Raw genomic sequence first — 15,785 nt, forward strand, 5'->3', positions numbered from 1 at the left:
AGGCTCCAGACGCGCAGGCTCAGCGGCCATGGCTCACGGGCCCAGCTGCTCTGCGGCATGTGGGATCTTCCTGGACCAGGGCACGAACCCGCGTCCCCTGCATCGGCAGGCGGACTCTCAACCACTGCGCCACCAGGGAAGCCCTCACCCATAGTCTTTTGCCCAGAGCTTGGCAGCTCTAAGTGTTCAACAGATACGATATGCTGCAAAGGTTGTGATGAGCTGATTGTTAATATTAATTATTGTAATTATGCTATACCTTTGGTCTTGATAGAGCATTGAAATGAATGCTTAAGTGACAGAATCTTAGTTACTTTGCAATTCCTTTATGGATTTGAAGGATGGAAAAGAATTTTGGTCACATGGGAAGTCCCACTTCGTGGCAGTGACACATTTTATTTCTATAAAAAAATTCCTTGGTGATTGGAGGTTCATATTTAAGCTGTGTACAGAGACTGGCAGCATGGTTTTACTCTAGAACTGGTCACATGCCAGGGGTGTCTTGGTTCCTCAGGTTTGGTTTCTGCCTTGCTTTGTAAGTAGTCCATCGGGAAATGGGCTGGTTTGGTGCGGGCATCTTTATGTGTGGTTTGGTTGCCGCCTGTTGCCTTGTCAACAGAGATTCCCTCTCCTTGACCCCAGCCCGGCCTGCAGCTGCAGGCCCTCCTGGGAGACTTAATGCCAAGTGCAGAACGAGGAGGCAGGGTCAGAACAATAAGGAAGGTGTTCCAAGCAGCCACTGGTGAGCTTCAGAGAGCTTTTGGGGCAGAGCCGGCTTCCTGTTCGCAAGGTCACCCTCCCAGCACGGGTGTCAAGGCTGAGGGTGCTGGAGGCTCCTGGGGGTTCGTCTCCCGGTGCAATGGCATTTTTCAGTGAGAGCAATCTTTGTTGTGTTTTATTTTATCCTTTGCATTGTTGAGGATTCAGATCTTTGCGGAGATGAAGAATTTATAGCTGTTGGGGAGTTTGTTCTTCTAATGGAAGCCCTCCCCTCCTTCAGCCAGGAAGGAAATACTTAACAAAGCAAGGCTATGATACTGGACTTTCATAAATCTCAGCCCTGTCCATAGAAGGGGGAGGGGGAGGGGGTATTGCCTGACTTCCCAGGGCGAGGACAGGGCACTGCTTTCATTCAGAGGCCTTTGGGACCAGCCTCTCTGAGTGGCAGCCCTGCCCAGACCCAAAGGGCAGCAAAGCAAAACACAGGCCGACTAGCCTCTGGGGTGACAACTCCTCGAGAGGTCATTTGTTAAGTGCAGGGCGAGGGGCTGCCATTCCCAAAGGGGTTTAAAAAATTATAGAATCCCAAATTGCATTTCAGCATTTAGATAAAATAGCTGAGAATTCCCCAGCATTCCACGTGCACTTTTACCTTTGTTCTCCTCTGGCCCGGGTTCTGTCTTCACTGCCTTTGTCGCATCTAATGGTTTCCATCTCGGTCGCAACTAGATGACATGTATGAGACCCCTCCTGCTTATCACGATTCATTTTCCACCCATTTTTATAAAAGATGGGAAGAGCCAGCATGTCAGGAAATAAATCACACCAGTGAACACACGTATGGAAGCAAAGCCGGGCCACGCTGCCCACGACCCGGGCCGCCGTCTCAGCCGGCGGGAAGCGCGCTTCTGCGGGCGCGCACTGTTCTGGCTCACATGCTCAGCTGGGGCCTGGGGGTGTGGGCTGGCTCGTCACTGTGTGGTGTATGAAGAGGTCACTGTCCAGAAGCAGGGACCGCCTGCGTGTGCTCTGACCTGTCGCCCTTTTCTGTAAGTCGGGAGAGAAGGATGTGGGCAGAGGGGGTGACACTCCATTGTTGAAGCCCCCAGGCCTGCCGGCCTGGCCCAGGAACACACCCCTGTGTGTCTGAGGGACAGACCTGCCATCAAATACCACAAACAGCCCTGCTCATGGAATGACTGTGTTCCAGGCAGGTTGCCGTTGAGCTTTTGTAAATCACATCCCTGCCCAGAGAACTTTAGTTCTTAAAAGATTCCTGCAAATGAGCCATTTTACCAGGGACCATCTCTCACTGATGCTTTCAGTGAGGATTTCGTATTGTTGAGGGTCAGTTGGGTTTTCTTAAAATGAACATCCGCCAGGGCCAACGTACTCATGCTCTGAAGACAGAAGACAGTATGGCCGAGGTAAAATGAATCAGAAAATGACACATGCCTTCGTGGGAGTTTAATTACAGAAATGCCATCTTGTTGAGGATTTTGCAGCAGAAGAAATTATGTTCAGTTTGAGTCCTACGAAGCGCCGTGAGCTCAGGCTGACTCTGAGAGCCCCCGTTTCCTACCAGGTCTTCTTTCTCCTTCCTCTCTGAATTCCGCTGGCCGGAAGCCACGGCTTTGCCCTGCTGCCAGGCGCTCTCTCCTGTCCGGCCCCTCCCCCTTCTCCGGCCAGGCAGAGTGCACTGACCCTTGTTAGGGGCCGCTGGTCTGCTCGGAAGACAGCCTTTTCAGCAGAATAACTGGAATTCCTGAGCAGAGTTCTGCTGGTTTTGTTTGTTTGAGCATCTGGTTGACTATTCTTCAGCCTGGCTTGTTTCCGAATATGGTATCCTTAACTCCTCGTGGCTGCTAGAACTTGAGAGACACCCTTAGCCTCAGGGGTCCTGATTGAAAAAGGAGAACACAGGTCCTGTTGTTTGGGGCATCGGGGTGAAAGCGAGAACCTCACTAGGAAGGTGTGATCCATTTTAGGCCGGCTGTGTGAGACTCCCAGCCTGTGCTGATAGGCGCTTCACCATCTCAGAAGAAGGCTAATCACCAGAAGTGCAGCCGGTCGGGCTGGAAGGGAGAAGGGAATCCAGCCCTGTCTCCGGGCCTGGGCGGAGCTCCCCTCCGACTGTCAGCTGTTCTAACTTCTGGCTCCTCTGGCACCTCCTTCAAACACGGGGCCCTATTTTTAGTGCCGGGCTGTCATTTTTGATGTGCTGTTGCAAAAAAAAAAAAATCAATGGCAGCTGCAACAGAAATCCTGACTTAAAGGCCCCGTTTATAATGTGGATGAAACCTGTTTACCAAATAAAAGAGACTTGAGCTTATTACGTCCAAGGTGTCCTGCCTGCGCCTGGCCACGTCCCCACCTGCAGCGCCAGTGCCCGCGCCGTGCCACAGGCCACTCCCGGCAGAGGAGGGGCTCCCTAATTGCAGGAAGGATGCCGGGGAGCCGCAGGCCCAGGAAGTGGCTCAGCGTCCAGAGCTTCCATCTCACAAAGCCCCCGCTTGCGGGGACGTGGTGTTAGACCCATCCAGACAGTGTGAAGAAAAGCGCCCCAAGGCCCATGTTACTTCAGAATCATCAACATTCACACCGTGGCAGGAGCAGACCGTGACAGGCATGCCTGGCAGCAGGACCAGGACCCGCTAGTGTAGAAGCTCACAGGACAGACAGGATCACTTGGCCACCGATGTTCAGACATTTGGGGTATGGGAACTCCCACCTCCAGCCCAATGCATCAGTCTATAAACCGATATCCATACTGGTCTGTTTACGGTATTTATGTGTAAGTTATTTACAAGTTTCGATGTGCGATGGGTGACAACGAGCCTGTCTGTGTAACACGGATAGGAATGGCACCCGTGGTCGAGACCCGAGACAGCTTCCACTCCCCGTCTGTGGTTTTTACTGGTTGCCCTGTCTTGAGAAAATCAGTAAAGTGGTTGGCGACTTCTTTGTCCCTGAGAGGGAGCTGAGGTCCAGGTGTCATGTTTACATCCTTTGGGTTGGGGGGTCCTGGGAGGTAAACCATGGCCGGGCCGACAGAGCTGGAGTAGGCATGGTGTCTGTCCTGAGAGGGGGTCTGGAGAGGACACAGGGAAGCTGCATTGCTGAGCCCCTGGCTCCCCGTCTCAGCGACGCTGGCCCTGCCCTCCCGGAAAGGGGGCCATTGTGGGCCTGTCCTGAGACCGCCCAGCAGTGCTCTCAGTTCTGAGCTATTGCCTCTGTTAAATTATCTCTGTTAAATTTGGGAGGCGGACCCGTTGCACTGCATTTAGCCGTGTGGTGTTTATTTGGTGGCCGTGTGGTGTTTGCACCATGGCCTGTGGTCGGCTGTCCACAGCCAGCTGGGCTGCTCCAGCTCAGGCTGTTACAAGCACCCCTCCCCGTGTGCTCCAGGGGCATGTCCGGGCACCCATCTACACCTGGGTTGCTGCGTGGAAGGATGTGTACGTCCTCAACCAGCAGCGAGTCCCATTTCTCAATTACTTGGACTGCTAGTGAGGTTGGGCGCTTTTCATAAGTTCGTTGGCCTTTGGACTTCACCTTTTGTGAAGGATCTATTCCTGTGCCTTCCTAGTTTTCATACTGAGATGTCTGACTGATTTGGAAGGACGCTTACTTTATTCAGGAAGCCAGAAGTTTGAGGTGTGAGGTTGTATGTAGAGATGGAGTCGCCCTAGGACTAGAGCCAAGCCACAGCGTCAGGCGCCACCCTCTCCTTCCCCCTCTGTGTTGTAGACACTCCCAACTGCGGTGTCTCTGTCTCCCCCCCTCGCCCCTTCCTGTCCTCTGCTGAAGAGCTTTGTCCTGGCCTGGGGCTGTCCCTGCAACCTGCCGCTGTCCTTCCCTCTAGACAGGGGTTCATGCCATGGCAGAGCCCCTCTTCTAACTAAACCCGTCTTTCTGCCTCCCCAGCCCCCATTACGAGTCATGCCTTGGGGGTGGGGAGGCGCAGTCACTGCTGTGAGGTGTCCTGAGGACTCTTGGCCTGCCTTCGTTCCCTTCACACCGTGCTCGTTTTGTCCTCGGCTGACCTTCCCGCAGCACCTCTGCTGCCAGCTACAGCTCCCTGCCTCAGGATCACACTGGGCTGTTCGCCCGGGCACTCAAGGCCCTCCACAGCCTAATTGTCCTTTTGTTCCTTTGCTGACATTCTTAACCCAGGATCTGGACTTGTTACAGACATTCTAAGCTCCCTGAAGGCAGGAAGGATGTGATATGCTCTCATTGCCTCAGCAATCGTTAGCTCTTGTTGATTGAAATGTGTGACTTTAGGGTAAGAAGCTGGTCTTGACAGTAATACTGATCTTTGTGTTTGTGTGGCCCTATATTCTCATTGTCTCTTACTGTGAAAAAAGACAACAATAAAACAAACGCTTAGTGGCTCCCGAATCTGCGTTTGGGCCAGGCTTGTAGGGACGGCTCATCTCTGCTCTCACAGCTCTAGCTGGTGTGGCCTGACTGTGTCTGGGGACCCCTTTCCAGGATGGCACACACGCACGTAGTTGACAGTGTTGCTGGCTGGCTGCTAGGATGTTGGCCACGCCCAGCTTCTCCCAGTGGGTCTCACCTCAGGGCTGCTTGGGCTTCCTCACAGCGTGGCAGCTGGTTCCAAGGAGCGTTCAAGGAAGTGGAAGTTGCCCACCTCAGGGCCTGGGCCCACGCACTGGCACGGCATCATGTCTGCTCTGTTCTGTTGGTCAAAGGTATCACAGAGGGACTTCCCCTAGTGGTCCAGTGGTAAATAATCCGCCTTCCAATGCAGGGGACGCAGGTTCAATTCCTAGTTGGGGAGCTAAGAACCCACATGCCGCAGAGCAACTAAGCCCGTGCACCACAACTGCTGTGCCCATGCGCCTCAACTAGAGAGCCTGTGTGCGGCAAACTACAGAGCCCACATACTCTGGAGCCTGTGGGCCACAGCTTACAGAGTCCACGCGCTCTGGAGCCCGCACGCCACAACTAGAGAGAGAAAACCCACGCGCCACAACTAGAGAGAAGCTGGCATGCCACAACGAAGAGCCTGCGTGCCACAACGAAAGGTTCTGCGAGCCGCAACTAAGACCTGATACAGCCAAAAAAAATTTTTTTTAAGAAGAAGGAAAGAAAAAGGTGTCACAGAGCCTGCCCAGATTCAAGGGGGGCAGGATACGTGGTCCCCCTCCTCTCAGTGGGAGGAGCGTGAGAGAGTCTGTGGCCACCTTTAGCCACTACCATGTGGCCATCATACTAACAGACCCCTCCCCCTGTGACTTCCCTCTAGCCCTGACGGCCGCTGCAGGACGAGGCAAGCTGGAGGTCTGCGAGCTGCTGCTGGAGCGTGGAGCTGCTGCGTCTCGGACTAACAGGAGAGGGGTCCCTCCGTTGTTTTGCGCGGCACGCCAGGGGCATTGGCAGGTACCCGGGGGACCCCGGGTGCTTCAGAAACAGTGAATGGGATCGAGATCGCTACTGCCCGTCTCCCCTGCTGGGCCCTGTCTTTTCCACATTCTTGGCTTCTGCGTGTGCTGTGAGCACTGCTGTATCAAGGCAGACATTTGACAGGCTAGCACAGTCAGCCACATTGGCTGGTAACTGGGAGCAAGGCCGGTAACCAGGTCAGAGACCCACAGCTGCTTCCCCGTAACCGGGGAGGGGAAATGGAGTGGGTGCACCCCATCCCGACAGCAGAAGACTTGCTGTAACACAGCGGCTGCTGTGGTTGTGCAACCCACTTGTCCAGCAGGCTTGGGAGAAGAGTGGCCTTGTTGTGCTCCTTGGGAGGGGAAGCCTTTTCCCTCTGGTCCTGCACTGTGATTCAGGCTGGTTTCTTTTTACAAGGAGTGACGCATCATTGCTTTTAGTCTAATTAAGGGAGCAAGGGGTCCTTGATAGCAGTGGTTCAGTCATTTATTCCTTCATTTTGTAAACAGTGACCATGTATCTACCCCATGGCTGGCACCAGGTTACACACAGCTGCAAACAGACAGATGGATTTCCGCATCATGTCCATTATAGAAGGAATTTTCTAGACCCAAGTTCACAGCGTGGAGTCGCAACCCTTCCGGTTCCTGCTAGCTCTGCTGGCAGGAGCTGTGAGGGTGCCCCACCGAGATTCTGGCTTTTCTCCTTCCCGTTTCTAAGAGCTTGGTTTGTGCCGGCCACTCCCTGCCTATCTCACGAGTCCTTGAGATGCCCTGGCTAATAATCCTCTCTCCTGTTCTCCGTGTTCCCTAAGTCGTGGGGGAGTCTGGAGACATACGTTAGTGTGTCAGGAACAAGAGAGCAGTGGGAACATGCCACCTTCTGCTGTGGTGGCAATAAAACAAGCACGGTGCCAGAGGGAGAGAGGCTGGACCACAACCCCCTGGACAGAGCAGTTCCCTCCAGGATGGTCATTGTAAGAGACCCCTCTCTGGGTTTTTTTTCCCCTTCTCACCATGTACTGTTTAAAGGCATAACTTGGAGGCTGAAACTCTCCTCCAGGAAGCTTTGCTAAAAATCACCTGCTATGAAGGTCCCCCAGTCCTAAGCCTCAGGAAGCAGACTGCTGAGGGGGGAGGGTGGGTGAGTGTTTTCGCATCCATTGCCCGTGCCGCCGTCCGCCTGCTGCAGGAACGTGGTGTCAGCACCGCCATGGGGCCATGGCTGTCGTGCCTTCCCTTCAGTTCTGCTCAGCTACCCCACGTGCCCTGTAGTGGCTGTCGTGTCATCACTTGACTGTGCTTGGAATCCTCCCTTCTCCAAACTTCTGCCTTGTGTGTGCAAGTTTTACAGACATAGTAATGAATCAGGCTTGTTAAAGAGAAGATATATTTGGAAGAAGAGTCTGTTCGAAGGAATACAGTAGAAAGATTTTACAGGCCCCATGGATCACACGACTTACAGGGGTTTTTAAAAAGAGGGGAGAGTCCTTTCACTACTCTGAAAGGTGGAAAAACCATCCCGAGTAGAGAGCACGTGATTCAAGGGGCAGCAGGAAGCGTGTAATCCCGAGTGTTTCTTTCAGATCGTTAGGTTGCTGTTGGACCGTGGCTGTGACGTGAACCTAAGTGACAAGCAGGGCCGGACGCCCCTCATGGTGGCTGCTTGTGAAGGGCACTTGAGCACCGTGGAATTTCTCCTTTCGAAAGGTAGCCGCCCTGTCCCCCCCTGCGTGGGACTCTCTTGGAGGGACAAGGACAAGAGCTTTGGCAGACTCGTTCAGTACTTTCTGATTTCGTTTTTTTGTTTTTTTTTTTGTTGTTGTCTTTGTTTTGTTTTTGAAAGAATCTTTTTGTTCAGTGTTCTTGTCATGGAAATTTTTTAACTTGCACACAAGTGGAGGGAATAGGGATACATCCCACGTACCCTTTACTCAGCTGCAGCAGGGATGGTCATTTCACCCTTGGCTTCAGATGCTGTTTAGGCCAGGCCCCTGCGGGTGTGCAAGGGTCTGCCTCTGGCCTTGTCTTTCCACGGTCACGTTCTGTGAATGGGCTTGTCTTTCAGGTGCCGCCCTTTCTTCTCTGGACAAAGAGGGTCTGTCGGCATTAAGCTGGGCTTGTCTGAAAGGGCACAGGGCTGTGGTCCAGTTCCTGGTGGAGGAAGGAGCCAAGATTGACCAGACGGACAAGAACGGCCGCAGCCCCCTGGACCTGGCTGCCTTCTACGGCGATGCGGAGACCGTAGGTACCGCGGCGGCCACGCTCCCCACCTGTGCCAGGCGGACTGGGCCGCGTGGAGACTCGGGAGCTGAGCCATCCCCAAGTGTGCGTGACGCTGGCCCCGTGTGGCCAGGGCATACGCGTGTGCTGTGGGGTGGCTTTCGTTTTCCTCTAATTCTGTGGCACGCAGTCTGTTCCAGACCTGGGGTAAAGATTTTAATAGACTCCAAAGGCTTAAAATTCCATGATTACAAACTGCACGCACATACATGAATATGTGTACACACGTGCATATGTCGTTTCATTTTCTTACAATTTCCATGTAAATAGAATGCCTGTGTAGATCATTTAAAAATCACTTTTATATGTGAGAAATTACTCATCAAATAATCAGTTGGTTTGTTTTTAAATTGATGCGGCTTTGTCTAGAAATAACAGAAAATGCTTTGGGCACTGTCTTTATCTCTTTGCCAAAGGCCCAAGTCTAACTGAGGAAGGAAGGGATAAAACCTTAATAAACTGAAAACCACAAGATGTCTTTCAGGGCAAAAACCACCTTGTCAGTGTCCATATCCCAGGCACCAAGCAGGTGCTGGAGGAATGTTCATCTCTCCTTGAGAATTATTTATGAATCATTCCGTGTGTCTAAGGTGAGGATTAGCTAGACAGACGGGTACTGTATTGCTGGGGGCCGTGGACCTCGGAGCAGAAGCCGTCCCCACCCTGCACGTCTGTGCCTGATGGTTTTACAAGGCAGTGATGTTACAGTTAAATAGTTTCAATTTCCTGGACATTATACACTGTACTTAAATGTCGATTTTCAGAAACAGCTCTTTAACTAAACCTCACATCTGCACACTTTTCTCTTTCAGCTTATGTTACATTACCAGATCCTGTCGTTTATCAACATTAGGGAAGAGTGAAGGATCTTAGCATTCTAAGCGTCATTTAAAAAAAGTCTTGGTAAAAACACGTAACATAAAATTTACCATCGTAACCATTCCTAGGTGAAGAGTTCAGTAGTGTTACATACATTTCACATCGTTGTGCAGCCAAAGTCCAGGCTTTTTTTGTCTTGTAAAACTGAAACTGCACCCGTTAAACAGTTACCTCGTTACCCCCGCCCCCGCTCCCGGCAAACACCTTTCTACTTTGCGTCTCTGTGAATGACAGCTCTAGGTCCCTGAACACAAGTGGAATCGTACAAGATTGTTGTTTTGTGACTGACTTATTTCACTTGGCATAATGTCTTCTAGGTTCATTCATGTTATAGCATACGTCAGGATGTCCTTTTTTTTAAGGCTGAATAATGTTCCATTTATGTGTTTACCACGTTTTGTTAATCCATTCATCCATCATTGGGCACTTGGGTTGCTTCCACCTCTTGGCTATTATGAGTAGTGCTGTTGCGAACACGGGTGTGCAAATATCTCTTCGAGAGCCTGAAGATTTTTCGAGATCTAGCCATTCTTTTGGATAGATACCCAGATGTAAGATTGCTCAATCGAGGGGTAATTCTATTTTTAATTTTTTGAGGAAGCTTCATGCTGTGTCCGTAGTGGGTGCATCATTTTACATTCTCACCAAAAGTGCACATGGCTACCTGTTTCTCCACACCCTCTCCAGCACTTATTTTCTGTTTTGTTCTTTTCTTTGACAGCAGCCATCCTAACAGTTAATAGCTTGTTGTTTTGATTTGCAGTTCCCTAGTGATGATGAGCATCTTCTGACATGCTTATTGGCTATTTTTATGTCACCTTTGGAAAAATATCTATTCAGATCCTTTGCCTATTTTTTTTTTTTTTTTTTTTTGCGGTACGCGGGCCTCTCACCATCGTGGCCTCGCCCGTTGCGGAGCACAGGCTCCAGACGCGCAGGCTCAGTGGCCATGGCTCACGGGCCCAGCCGCTCCGTGGCATGTGGGATCTTCCCGGACCGGGGCATGAACCTGTGTCCCCTGCATCGGCAGGCGGACTCTCAACCACTGCGCCGCCGGGGAAGCCCCTTTGCCTATTTTTTAAATTTTATTGAAGTATAGTTGATTTACAGTGTGTTAATTTCTGCTATACAGCAAATCGACTCAGTTACACACACATATATATATATGTATATATATATGTTCTTTTTCATATTCTTTTCCATTACGGATTATCACAGCCTTTGCCTATTTTTAAATTGGGTTTTTGAGGTTTTGTTGAGTTGTAGGAGTTCTTTATATATTCTGGATATTAATCCCTCTAGTGTCATTTTGAACAGCTGGTGGACTGATAGGATCTACTAGATCCACGTGAAAATCTAAGCAGGCTACAGACTTTTCCAGTGAATAGAGCAATTTTAGTGGCCAGCATGGTTTTCCCTGTTGTTCTCTGTTTAGTCCAAGTGACAGCTGTTTGATCACATCACGGCAGTCTTTGTACCATGGTCTCACAGTTGCCACCTTTACAGTGCCCATATTCAGGTCTCTTTCCTAAGCCCTAAAGTGAGTTATAACCGGGTCCAGTTGACCCTGGTCCTTCCAGCTTCTGTACCCAGGCTGTGTGGGTCTGAGTGTCTCTGAAGAGTCATTGCCATAACCTGCCAGCACGCTGGAGCTATGGCAGAAGCCTGCCTCCTGAGTAACTGGAGATGAAAAGGTGACTGTGTCTCATCTCTGTGGCCTGGGAAGTGGGGTGAGACAGACAGGCGATAGCGTGCGTGTACTGTCTGTGGTCTGTGGGTGCACAGACACACGTCCCGCCCTGGGAACATCCACCTGCCTGTCTCATTGCCAACATCAAAATCACTTTAGCAGAGTGGGTGTGAGCTGTGGATTGCAGCTCCTCTGCTCTGTTCTATGTCAACTTCATTTCCCTTCTGAGATCCCGTTAGGCCAGAGCGTCTGAGACCAGAGTGAAGCTAAGACCGCCAGCTCCTACACCAGCTGCAGCGTCGGGCAAGGTGAGGGCTCCTGCTACCCGCGCCCTCAGGTCCTGTGTCTCCCTTTTGCAGGTGCTGTACCTGGTCGACAAGGGGGCCGTGATCGAGCACGTGGACCACAGCGGCATGCGGCCCTTGGACAGAGCCATCGGTTGTCGAAACACATCTGTAGTGATTACACTGCTGAGAAAAGGAGCCAAGTTAGGTCAGTAAACTCTGCAGTTCACCAGCGAGAGGGAGGGTAGCTTCAGATTTTAGAGTACGCGAGGGGCCGTACCCACCTGCTCCCGGGTTAAGAAGTAAGATGTCAGGCGTGTGGAGACTTTTTTTGTCCCTCTCTAAGGCTCAGTTAATCACAGTCATTCAGAGTGTGTAAAAGACTCATATTATTACAGCCCACGTGGGCAGAAAGCAGAGGCCAGTGTTGAAGGACAGCCCAGCCCTGGGAAGCCACAGCGGGAGCAGTTCCGGGGGCCTCTGTGGGGAGGGCCCGAGGGCGGGTGGGCAGGAGCTGGAGGGCCGTTGTAATGACCCACGAGTGCGAGGACTGCTGTTCGGGAGGGGCGGCTAGTCCTCTGGGAAGGGCAGCGGCAACCCTAGCACAGGTTCTGGGAGGGAGAGCTCTCGGGGCTTACTGGAGACGAGATGGGGTGACTTGAGGATAATGTCAGGGACCGGAGCTCTGAGGAGGTTGGAACATGGCCCAGGGTTCAGAGTGCGGGGAAGAGTGCCCCATACGGCACTGTCTTTTCTGGTCTCACGCCAGACCTTTGGCTGCCAGCAGTTCTGGGGAGGGGACTGCGATGAAGGTGGTGAAATGACATTATTAAGCAGCTCATGGTATCAGGAGCTATTCTGAGCAGTTGCATGTTTTAACTTATCTCATCCTCACCTACCCTGTAAGTAGGGAATGATGAAAGCATCATGTTACAGAGGAGGAACCCCAGGCCTGAAGATGGTGAATAGCTCCCCTGAGGTCATAGTGAGCGGCAGGTCACCTTGAACCTGAGTCCGACTCCTGAGGCCATGCCCTTAAGCGTTGCTCCCCGTGCGTGTTTGGAAGAGGCTTACACAGAGGTTGTGGCTGTGCCGTCAGCTGGGAGAGAAGGAGACACAGGCGGGAGCAGGGAGGCCGAGGGCGGGGATGGTGGGAGGAGGGCAGCAGGGCCAGAGCTGGCGTCTCAGAGTGGATTTGGTGGTGACTCTGCAGCGAGTGTGAGAGATGCTGAGAAGCCTCACCTCCACCTGCGCGTGGTCCTGACAGCACTGCAGGGAACTGAAGAGATGATTGGGAAGCAAATCCCCGTAGAAAGGAGGGGTGGCTCATGGCTGCGCTGATGCTTGCGTGTCCCAGTACTCTTGTCCCCCCAAGTGACAGGGTGTGCGGGGTGCAACTCCCTGCTAAGTGCTCCCTTCCCTTCGCTGTATTGTCACGCAGGACAATACACCTGCAGGACACGCTGCAGTGTCCTCTGCAGCTGGGTTCTCTGCTGTTTGTGGGCTTAGCTGTGACGGGGCCACGGAAGCATTGAGCTCCTTTGCTCCAGGCCCACTGGAATGTCTCTGAACGCATGTTTATTTTGCAGGAAATGCTGCTTGGGCGATGGCTACTTCCAAACCTGATATTCTGATTATACTTTTACAGAAATTGATGGAGGAAGGAAACTTGATGTACAAAGTAAGTGGTGTCGCCCTTTTCTTGTGATCCTGTAAACAACCTATGAGCAGCCTCTTAGTTTGCGGTGTAATGGTTGTAGCTGTGCTACTGCCCAGAATGCATATAGCTCAGCTAATAGAAGTTCTGGGAAGTGCTAACCTAGCCTTGTGCCCAGGATTTGATATCCTCTCAGCAGAATCTTCAGTGTGGAAAGCACTCCTCTTTGTGTTTGAGAGCCATTATTTCTGAACGAATCCTTGGGGCTGTAACTGTGACTTACAGCCTGAAGCCTTGATACGAAGGCAGAGGTGCTTCTTGTTTAACAGGCAAATCCTACAGGAAATTCCTTGGTGCTTGGAATCGTGAGACATGGGAAAGGAACACTCAGGAGACATTTTCAGAAGAAAAGAATCATGAAATCTCCCAAGCCTTTATTATCTTAATTTTAATGTCTGTAAGCTTCTGGAATTTGAAACTGTTTCTGGAGAGATTTTTACTTAAAATAGTCCAGTAATAGATAACACTCAGTTACTCAGGAGGTGGAATTAATTTCTTTTTCTCATTTTCCCTTAGAAATGGAAAGACAATTTAAAGATTAGTAAATTTGATTTTAAAGTAAAAATGTTCAAACTAACACATGCAGTTTAGATCAGAGGGCAGTACACTTCATCTGGAAAGAGCCAGGTAGTAACCATGTCAGGCTTTGCTCTGTGGTCCCTGCCACAGCCCTCTAGCTTTGCTCTTGTGGCACAGACGCAGACAAGATAACACACAGACAAATGAGCCAGGCCGTGTCCCAGTCAAACTGTGTTTGTAGAAACAGGTGTCAGGCCGGGTTTGGCCCGGAAACCGTAGTTTGCCAACCCCGAGTTTAGAGAGATGCTCAGGCCATTTCCATAGATCATTTTTCTTTCCAGGTCTGTGATTAGACAGAATTAAAAGATGATGAAAACAGAAAACTACATCATGACCATTTTAATCCTTTCTGGCATGAAGCTGCTGTACTTTCTATGTTTTAGTTTTTCCTTTTCTTTTTTAATAACAACAAATAAATAGGCATATAGCATGACCCAGCAGGGTTCCTGGCCTGGAATCAGTTTGAAATTGAGTTCAGAGTGTGTATCGTTGTGGCTTTGAAGTGGTTTTAATATGAATTTTGGTAGGCAATTATTAGCCATTTTCGACAGACTTCATACCTGCTGTGCAACAGAACCAACAGAGCAAATGGATTTCTTTAGCCTTGAAAATGACGTGCAGTGCTGTGCTAAGTTTTAAAGCCCGTGCTTTAGTTCCTCTTAAAAGAAAAATTATCATTCTACAGCAGCTCTAGGTTTATCCACAAGACTCTGCTTTAGGGACGGCGTGGTTTCTCCATTTGATTTCTGTTACACTCTGCATTAAAGTATCTTTAGATGAGAGATCATTCATGAAATGGTTGTCACAAATATGTAACAGAGAAGATAATCTGATGTTTTAATTAAGATTGATGGTTATGGGTTTGGCAATTTACAGATCCCTTCCTGTAAACCCAGCTCTGGTTGCAGACGCCTAGGCGGACAGTGAAGCTGCGTGTCCAGGCCAGTCAGTGGACTGGTTCTGGCCGTGGCCTGTCCTCATCAGGATCTTTATCCATCTTGGAGCCTCTGGAAACGATAAATTTCTCTGATTTTTGAATCCTAGAAGGGGAAGATGAAAGAGGCAGCCCAGAGGTACCAGTATGCCTTAAGGAAGTTTCCTCGAGAAGGATTCGGAGAGGACATGAGACCGTTCAATGAGCTAAGGATTTCCCTCTATCTCAATTTGTCTCGCTGCCGAAGAAAAACAAATGTAAGCCGGGCCCCTTATTCCAGTCCTTTAGCTGTTCTCACAGTGGTGAAGGCCTGCCCTTCTACAGACCAAATCATGAGACCTCCTGTCTGGTTTGTTTGCACTTTTCTGTGAACCTGGCGCATGGGGAGCTGCTTGTCTGGGGTGACCATCATTAGATCACAGCACCACCCACCTCCCAAGGTGTTGAGAGAGTGCACATGGACGTAGTTTCTCTGCCTCAGTGATGACGAGCACATGCAAACTGCTCCTCCACCGCTGCCCAACTGCATGCTGCCAGCACGAGTGGCTGTCCCCAGATTCAGAAGGCAAGGGCATCATTGTAAAGTTCACCACAAATGTGTTATAATCAGCTTAGTGTTATTATGTTTGCTCAGAGGGTAAGCCAGGAACTGGTCAATTTGTAATTAATTGTAGTTAACTCACAGTTAACTTGTAACTAGTAACTAGATTTGTTTCAGTACCACTTTCTTTGTTTTTCTTTTTTAAACCTCATCCCCCCTCCACCAAATCTGTGACCTGCCTGCTTCTATGCCCACGGACTCTGCCCACCTTCCTGCTGCAGGTGCTGCAGTGTCCGGGCCCCTCTGAGGCTCCCCCTCCCCCCAAGGGCGGGCTCCCATCAGCCCTCACCTCTGCTGCGCTGCTTCCACCACCATTCTCTCTCTCGAGTCACTGACTCCTGAGTCACCGATTTTTGCTTCTCTGTGGGATTCTTCTTGTAAGAACATTAATAAGCTATAACTGTCTCCTAACTTCACAACAAGAAAACCAACTTACCTTCCCCTTCATCTCGCTCCAAATGTGTCCCACTTCTCTACTAACCTCTAGAGCAAAACTCTTATTAAAAGGTTGCCTGTAATCATGTTTCAGTGCTGCTTCTGACTTGTGTATTTAAATATTGATACCAGGACTTCGGCATGGCAGAAGAATTTGCTTCCAAGGCTCTCGAGTTGAAACCAAAGTCCTATGAAGCCTTTTATGCCAGAGCGAGAGCAAAGAGGAGCAGCAGGTACCATCTGGGGTTA

General features: G+C 50.5%; 1 protein-coding gene across 5 annotated transcripts in view; it reads left to right on the plus strand.

Moving 5' to 3' along the window:
* Positions 1 to 15,785, plus strand: part of TANC1 (tetratricopeptide repeat, ankyrin repeat and coiled-coil containing 1) — a 230,501-nt gene that overhangs the window by 208,794 nt on the left and 5,922 nt on the right. For all 5 annotated transcript variants that reach the window (XR_013828769.1, XM_079924582.1, XM_079924583.1 and 2 more), the window contains 7 exons: positions 5,996 to 6,129; positions 7,721 to 7,844; positions 8,203 to 8,378; positions 11,346 to 11,478; positions 12,860 to 12,951; positions 14,611 to 14,757; positions 15,669 to 15,769. Coding sequence is in view for 4 of the 5 variants with exons in the window: in XM_079924582.1 (XP_079780708.1) it covers positions 5,996 to 6,129; positions 7,721 to 7,844; positions 8,203 to 8,378; positions 11,346 to 11,478; positions 12,860 to 12,951; positions 14,611 to 14,757; positions 15,669 to 15,769 (907 nt within the window). In the remaining variant the exon portion in view is untranslated. The remainder of the gene's footprint in view (positions 1 to 5,995; positions 6,130 to 7,720; positions 7,845 to 8,202; positions 8,379 to 11,345; positions 11,479 to 12,859; positions 12,952 to 14,610; positions 14,758 to 15,668; positions 15,770 to 15,785) is intronic.

Source organism: Stenella coeruleoalba, assembly GCF_951394435.1.
Source record: "Stenella coeruleoalba genome assembly, chromosome: 6".
Classification (NCBI taxonomy): Eukaryota; Metazoa; Chordata; class Mammalia; order Artiodactyla; family Delphinidae; genus Stenella; species Stenella coeruleoalba.